Source organism: Rhagoletis pomonella, unplaced genomic scaffold, assembly GCF_013731165.1.
Source record: "Rhagoletis pomonella isolate Grant_MI unplaced genomic scaffold, Rhpom_1.0 Rhpom_scaffold_00003, whole genome shotgun sequence".
In the NCBI taxonomy this organism is placed as follows: domain Eukaryota; kingdom Metazoa; phylum Arthropoda; class Insecta; order Diptera; family Tephritidae; genus Rhagoletis; species Rhagoletis pomonella.
The window spans coordinates 69,026,927-69,035,681 of NW_023458557.1; the positions used below are offsets into that span (position 1 = coordinate 69,026,927).

Below are 8,755 nucleotides of genomic sequence, written 5' to 3' on the forward strand. Positions count from 1 at the left end.
GTATGTACATACAAACGAGCACCAATTAATTTTATTTAAAGAAATGGGGTGTCGTCTATTTCCGGTGTAGCAAACGTAGTACATAGGGCGACATCTAGATGTCATCTACCTCGCCCTTTTCACTATGCTTTTTTATAGGAGCTTTTCAAAGCTTTGCTTTATGGTGTCGGACACACAACATTGAAAGTTTCTGGAACACAACATTGCAAGTTGATAAAAGCGTTGTAAAAAAATAGATGTTTATATCTATCGCTATTCCTTGAGACTATTACAAATGACCGTTATGCGAACAAAGTTATAATTCCGTTGTGCACAAGTGCGCTCGGGTATAAAAAACAATGAAAAATAAATTCAACAACTTGCTTTCGTAAAAGTGAAGGTCAGTTAAAATTCAAAATTTTTTAATATAGCACAATAGTCATCCTATTTTCTCCCAATCACCTACTATCCACGCACATCATTCTTTGTTGTCCTTCACCACAATAATTCTTTGATGTAAAAATTCCACCGTGGCTGCAGCTCTGTTACAATAACTAAGTGGAAAGCATTTATGCACATATTCACATAAACATATTAACATAAAAGCATACATGTATATGTGTGTTTACATTTGTGTGGTTTTAAAATCTAAGCGGTAAATTATAAGCAGGACACACAGTTTTAAAAAATGTTGCATTCGTAACCATTTCATATTTTTCTTCGGAGAGGCAGGCTTTCGATGCATTGCTTCACTAAGGCAAAATTTCGCGTGGCACACAGGCCTTCCAACTTGGCTCAAACCGTATAATTTTTGGCCCTTTTGTACTTCAAATGGCAGCCAATCTTTGTATCTGGCACAAGGTGACAAAAAGGCACTTTGGAAAAATAGTAATATTTTAATACATTTTTGTGAAATACTCTGCGTGTACTGCTTTTTCATCAACTAAAATTATCTGGTTCCTACCATTCTGTAACTTTGAAAATGTAGAAATCTATACAAATGTACAAGTCGTGTGATCTCTGCTTCAGACTTCAAATTTGTTAGGGAAGAGCAACCGCAAATGGGATTCAATTAGAACCGGCAAGCCATAGTAAATGCAATGTTATTTCGAGAAAGGAAAGCGCCTCAAATCAAGATGTAATGAATAAGTTAAATACAATGTATTTAATTATTAAGTAATTTATAAAATGCATACATTGTAAGCATTGGGGTATTTACGAGGTCTTGCAAAGAGTTATACAGCTTTTAAATAAGTGCAGCGACCTCGTTCTCTCTTCGAGGTTCTCTTATCGCTACCTCATCAAAACGAAAAGTTAAGATTTAGAATTTATTTTCGCCCATAATAAAATGGTAAATTTCTTTTCCGGTACCTTCACTACCACAACTTGATGTGTAGTGTTCATGGCTCTCTTTGAAAAGAGCAAGAGCCCTTTGAGTGCTTTGAGCTCCATAAGATGCAAATTTTGAACAAAGTTTTCTTTCTTAATTTGTCCGAATTACGAGCACAAAAAACATGGGTTTTAAAAGCAGGATCACAAGTTGGTGTTTGTGCATATAAGAGTATGTCGACTGCTGAGTGAAAGATCTTCTACTCAGTAGTCGATATAACGATGGTCCTGTGCAATAACTACCCAACTGAAAATTTCATATTTTTCAGTACATAGAGGCAGTTAAAGTTGTTGCGTTTCATAAACGAAAATAAGTTTTATAAAACCATCACTACCCGATCGACAGTCAATATCAACGATAAATAAGAGACATGCGTCACTGTTCAGTACTAAGGATGGCCTCTTCGATTTTCTTAACAAAAATTAAGCCTATGTCAAATTTCCATAGAAAAATAGGGCTATTTATCAACCTAATCCACTACATTACTTAAATAAATGAAATTTTGAATTATGTGGTTTTTGCAGGGGGTCATCTATTTGCACATATAGGAGCGCACGATTGTCTTGCACTTTGCCTTCCTGTATTTTCCATTTTTTTTCACATAAATTCCTTTCTTGTATTTCCATCATTTCTTTTACGGTTGTGTTGGCATCAGAAGCCGAAAAGTAAACATTTTTTGTCTGCACTTAAACAAGGCAAATCAGCTTTTGATTTTATACTCAGCATTCTTTTGTGCTCACTCGATTGGTGGTAAAAAGTCATTGCGGTGATGAATGCCATGCATACGTCGATAAACTGCAAATAACTCGTATGCAAATACGCAGAACAAAAAGCAGGATGGGAGGCATTTGAAGAGCCTATGAGGTATGTGCGGGAATGGAGCGCAAGAAAGCAACAAGCCGCAATTCCAAAGAATTAAATGCGTATTTATCATTTCTTTTAGCTGCTGCTTTTACCGCTATTGTTCCTGCCCAACATCCTCCTTCTTCTTTGTTCTTGACACAGCTTAACAAATTTACAAAGATTTTGTCAAGTGTCGCAGTCAATTTATGTACATACATACATATGTACGATGCAAGAAGTTCATGCAACTAACCGCCCTATTCCCACACCACTGACAAAACTCAGCGGCTGACTATTGCTTTTACTACTGCGCCTAATACTATGCCGCAAATTTATTTTAAGCTGTGGTATGACAATTGTCAGTTTTATTGTTATGACCTACTGAGTAAGTGACAACGGCGAAACAATGTTTATATTGTGTTTTAGGCGCAGTAATTGTGACAATAGTCATATGATGAATTTTGTCAGTGTTGTGGGAATAGGGCGGTAAGAAGAAAAAAATTACTGAAAAACAAATAAGAGCAGCGCTGTCTTCGGCTATGCCGAAGGCTTCATACCTTTCATGAACATCTGCAAATTTTAGTTTGACAGATTACTGATTTTGAATACATCTGCATACATCGATAGAGGAGTTACATACTTATATAAAAAATCGCCTCTAAACAATCAGAGGTATGGAGGATATACTTTATATGGCACCAATCTAAGTGATTTTCACTGCTATGTGATCGGTATGTAAACCGGTAACACAATTTATTGGGTTTAGTTTCCTACATAAAGGAGATATATCGCAAAAACTGGTATCTGAACAATCAGTGCTATAGGAGATAAAGCTTATACAGCATAGATTTTGACGATTTTCTCAGTAGACTTTGTATTATTATTTATAAAATATCTTACGAAATTTATCGGTTTTAGCTGTTCAAATAAAGGAGTTTTACAGTAAAATCCCATATCTGAACAATCAGATGTATGGAAGATATATGTTTTAGTCCTCCGATCCTTGTTATTTTCACTGTAAGTATTCTGTTAGTAATGAGTGAAAATGGTGCGAAATTTCATGTTCCTAGCTGCATAAATGGAGGAGATATGATAAAAGACCTCATATCTGAACAATCAGTTGTATGGGGGCTGCAGGTTATAGCGCCCCGATCTTCGTTATTTTCACTGTAAGTCTTCTGCTGATAATGAGTGAAAGCAGCGCGAAATTTCATGGTCCTAGCTACATAAATGGATGAATTATAACGAAAAATCTCATATCTGAACAATCAGTTGTATGGGAGCTATAGGTTATAGTTATCCGATCTTTTAAATTTTCACTGTAAGTTTTCTGTTGATAATTATTGAAAACAGTGCGGAATTTCCTGTTCCCAGCTATATAAATGGAGGAGTTATAACGAAAAATTATATATCTGAACAATCAGTTGTATAGGAGCTATAGGTTATAGTGACCCGATCTTTGTAATTTTCACTGTAAGCATTCTGTTGATAATGGGTGCAAGTGCTGCGAAATTTCATGTTCGTAGCTGCATAAATGGATGAATTATAACGAAAAATCTCATATCTGAACAATCAGTTGTATGGGAGCTATATGTTATAGTGGTCCGATTCTTCCGGTTCCGACAAATGATTAATACAGTATAAAAATACACCCACCTACCAAATTTGATCCGGATATCTCGAAAACTGAGAGACTAGATTGCATACAAACAGACGGACAGACAGACAGACGGACAGACGGACATGGATAAATCAACTCAGCTCGACGTTCTGATCATATAAGTATACATTTTAATGGGTCTATCTCTTTTTGTTTTGGTACTTACAAACATCGGACCAAAGTTATAATACCATTTCATGCTCATGAAAGGTATAATAAAGTACTGCTTACTTCTGCGTTTTTCTTTTTGCTGCAGCTCAGCAAACTTTTGTCATTTCGTTGACTTTTTGTGCCAGGTGTTTGTGCAGTTAATGACGACGCAGCTGCAACTCGAGTGCTATTAGCGACCCCCGCAGGATCTGAAATACAATAAGGCACTCAAGGTAAGAGTATAGCTGTGGACTTCTTAATGCAATTGCCTATACATAAAGGGTGCACTGTTGACTGAGTGCAGGTCAGATCCTACACGAATTTCGCACCACCTCTTGGTAAGTTAAATAGAAATATCCCAAATTAATAATAATACTAAACTAATATTAGATTAAAAAAATGTATTTGTTAATTTTCCCAGAAAAAATGCTTATATTATCCGCCTTCTAATTGAAGGAAAGGAAGTACTGTAGTTTTAGAAATAAAAATCTTCACCGCTACTTGATCTTTGACTTAAGGCAAATATAAAATAGATCTTATTGTGAATGTCTTTCTTTATTTGTTTTCTGCGGTTTCAATACCTACATTTGTTTCTTCCATTTTTATGGTTAAATTTTATAATAAAACTACTTAGTAGATTGAAAATAAAAAAGGACGCACTCTTTTTGAATAGATTTATTTCGGTGTAGATAAAACTAAAAAACTGCCCTATTAGGAAAGCAATTCTCTTGGTGGATTGTAGTCATATTTTGTTGAAAATAATTATAATATCGAGTAATTTTATGAAAACAAATAATTTTATAAATTTAAATTTAATTTTGAATTGTTCACTTAACGGGTTTCTGTGGTAAATGACATAATAACTCGTTGTGTTTGTTTAATACTTATTAATTTTTTATTAAAGTACATATAACTCGTTATCTAACAAAAACCATATTAATTTAAATTTCAAACATTGTGCAAAAATTATAAAAACTCTGTAAAGTTTCATCTAAATTCCAACTTTTTAATAAGAATTTAGAGAAAATTTCTGCAACCCAGCAGAGTGCTGGTTGTTTTTTGTCACATATTTTTTAGTATCGGAAAATATTTCGGTTTTAAAACCCAAAAATAAAAATAAAGGAAATTATGACGAGCAAAATAAAACTACTCAAACTCGCGAATATATGGTAGACTTCAGACCCTGTGTGGTAAAAGTCAGAGCACTGTTCCTGGCGGGTTTATGGACAAATCAGAGCGCTTAATTCCAAAGAAGAATATTTCCTTCTTTACTACTTTTTGTGTATTTTGGCACTTGACGAGCTTCTAAAATAATGGATCTAACTTTAAACGACGCTTTCATGTTTTGAGTTCTTCGGAATATTTATTTTTGGCAAAAATTTCAAATAACAGTGATTTGTTCACTTGTCGGGATAGGGATGTAACTTGGATCCTCGGCTCCAAAATGTCTGTTATAAAGATTTAATCATACGTCTGCCTTCTTCCTCTATTTAAATTTAAGATCCTCAAAAGCGATTTCAAGCAGATGTGTTCAATGTATTGTAGAACGATTTTCCGTGATCCCTTGTCAAATTTGGTTCTACGTTGTGTCATCTTTTGAGAACGAAAAATGACACTGAAGGTTGTACAACGCCAAAACCGGTTTGTTCCCAAACAAAATTTGGCAAGGGGAGACGCAAAATCTTTCTACAATACATCGTTACACTATAAGTCATACTTTTACCCCACCACACCAACAATGAAAATGAGAAATATTCAGTGCCTAGCTAGAAGGAGTGTCGACGTGTGAGCTATAGTTTGCTAAGAACGGCCGAATCTAATTTTCAAAATCTGGTGAAAACTCGAGGCACTGTAAAAAAACTATGTCACCATGTTTGGTATTTGAATCAATATCAGATAAAAGTATTTCTGTTTACACATAAATCGAATGAATTTTGATGGAGTTCCGTTTGTTTAAAGGAGCTCTGTTGAACTGCATCAAATTTTCCGTATCAGAAAAATGCAAACTTATTTACCTTGGTAATTAGCCGATTCATGTGTGAGCAACACACTTCCTAAGTTTGAGTCTAATCGTACAGTAAATACGGTTTTTGCCCTATGCACAATATTCAACAGTACAAAAATATCCCTATAAATGGCATACCATACGGCCTGTGTAGGACACTACATAAGATATATTAAGTGGTAGCTAAGCGTCTGTGAGGTTTAAAGTAGTAGCTGCCCAAATATCATAGGAATCCCATATTGTCTCAGTGCAAAATATAGCACTTGGTACTATATAAAAGGCATAATTTTAAAGCAGGTCTCAGTGCGAGTACAGCCAAATTTATGCATATGTCTGTAAATTAATTAACTGAAATGACGGAACACGCTCATTATCAGACAAAGGCTTCTGTAGATTGGTTTTACCACAGCACTCAAGCTTTATATATGATTCGTGAAAGAGTCCTTCCGTACACATAGTCAATTGTCTAATTACCAACGGTGTTGTCGCATAAAAGCTATTTTTCCAACAAAACCGTTTGAGCGAGGCCGAATTTAAGAGTAATCACCACATTTTGGAAGTCTACTTCAAGAAAGGCAAAGTTAAAAAACTTTTTATTTTTTAAGTGTCAAAAAAGGCCGTTCACAATCACTCGAAAGATTCTGGTCCTCGAAAAAGAAAGCTTCAAAAACTGTAAAATAACCAATGCTGCAATATCTTGGAAGTTTTCTCTCCGCGGATTTAAACTTTCCTGAGAGTATATCCTTTAAATTTAAACTCTTCGGGAAGAGATTTTTGCCTAAAATTATGATAAATTAGATCTTGAGCTCAGAAACAGCTTTTTCCGGCATACTTATGTACATTTTAAGGCATTGGACTATACCCGGTGCGACTGTTTGATGAAGCGCTAACATCTGGCCAAAATTATTCCCCCTCTACTGTGAAAGGTTATTTAGATTAATAAAAAAAACTGACCAGAAGAATCGAGAAAGTGTTGTGCGCCATTATGACAACGCTGAGCCACATGCAAAAATTACGAACCCTTGGTTGGGAAGTTTTGATCAGGGCTGCACATTAACGTTAATTGTATCAATAAACGAAAATTCAAAATCGTTTTGGTTTTTTACATCGATAATGTTAACATTATGTGTTTATCAAAAAAAAATTCGTTTTGTTAATTATCAGAAAAATATGTTAACAAAAAATTTTGTTTCGTTGATTATCAAAAAAAATATCAAAAAAGGAAAATTGTTTCTGCCGCAAAATGGGTCGTAAAAAAGTAGGCGAATTAGTCCGATCGTGCTTTTAAGTTGGAGAGGGGTTATTTGTGTGCAAATTTTGCCAAACGAAATTAACAAGCGCTCACTTGGGAAATTTCAAAAGCCATTTGATCAGAAGACATAAGGAAGCCTTTGGAAGGCTTCAGGACGAGCAAGTGCAGCAGCAACAAGACAGCAAAGCGAAAATGCTGACGACCCAGCAAGAAAAAAAATTAAAATTGAGCATGAGCTAAGTGAAAACGACGTTCAAGATATTTGCGCGGGTTTCGTTACGGAATGCGGTGTAGTCTTAAGATTTTTTAATACCAACAGTTTTCAAAAGTTATTTACGCCAATATGTCGCCAATTAAGTTTGCACAAAATTACCCGTAATAATATAGGGGAGATTTTAATGCAAAAACATACAACTGAAGTTAACAATTTAAAAACAACACTAAAAAATCGCATAATATCTATAAAAATTGACAGTGCCCAGCGGCTTTTTCGTAACGTGGTATGCTTAAATGCGCAATATTTACTAAATGGAGAAATTACCATAAAAACGTTGGCAGTAAATAATTTTCGTGAAAAACACACCGCAAGAAACCTAAAAGAACTAATTTTGAAAAGTCTAGAAAGGTATGTGTCAATAATTACTTGATATTAAAGATAGCAAAGCGTTTTTTGTAGCATTAGCGTTTTCTAATTTTAAAATTAATGTACATACATAGGCTGACTTCCAAAACGTATCAGTACAATGTTTGGTAAGTGTTATACTGCCGTATTCAAACTATTTGATATGCAGAGTTGCGACACATTGCAACCATATACATTATATATTTTAAATATTCAATATAGCAATGAACAATTTTTCTAAATTTTCCATTTCTAAAACACCAATGCTAACCAATAACAAGCGAAGCATCAACTTTGTTTCTGATGCGCTGATTGCTCTAGCGATGCGTTTCGATAACTTTTCGGATGCTTTTTGGAACAGTATACATTGTCAATATTTTGTAGTTCGGCGTTATGGAACCTTATACTTCGTACGTATGCTAAGCATTTGACGTTTTGGAAGTCAGCCATACATACTTAATTACTTATCTAACTTTTGTTGAAAATTCAACATTCAAAATTTATTTACTTATTACTTTAACTTAATAAATTTCAATAGATATGATATCACAATTAGTCAAGTGTACAGTATCACAAGTGATAACGGCAGCAACATGGTCAGCTGCGGAAACCTCCTGCAACACGAAAGTAAGTAAGTAGAAATGCCTTTACCAAATCCATCAGAAGATGTCAACGATGCCTTTTTTGAATGTTTCGAACCCATTTTTGAAGATCTAGAATTCGACACTTGTGTTTCGCAAAATTTTCGTAAGCAATTAAATAATAATAATAGTAGCAATAAAACTAGTTTACAGTACTATAAAAAAGAAGAAAAATGAAATAATATTAACTTAAAAAATAATAGAAAAAAAATA

At 34.4% G+C, this 8,755-nt stretch overlaps 1 protein-coding gene across 1 annotated transcript; it reads left to right on the forward strand.

Annotated features, from left to right (window-relative positions):
• Window positions 1-7,595: 7,595 nt before the first annotated feature.
• Window positions 7,596-8,643, forward strand: LOC118735414. Its single transcript, XM_036465138.1, has 2 exons — window positions 7,596-7,904; window positions 8,440-8,643. Exons 1-2 carry the CDS (start codon window positions 7,678-7,680, stop codon window positions 8,534-8,536), a joined length of 324 nt encoding a protein of 107 aa, XP_036321031.1. The 5' UTR covers window positions 7,596-7,677; the 3' UTR covers window positions 8,537-8,643.
• Window positions 8,644-8,755: the final 112 nt, after the last annotated feature.

Bases quoted from the DNA above. Each gene is read 5' to 3' on its own strand.
- LOC118735414 (XM_036465138.1), top strand. From the start codon at position 7,678: ATGCAAAAACATACAACTGAAGTTAACAATTTAAAAACAACACTAAAA. The intron at 7,905-8,439 runs GTATGTGTCAAT...AAATTTCAATAG, and splicing joins ATTTTGAAAAGTCTAGAAAG to ATATGATATCACAATTAGTC.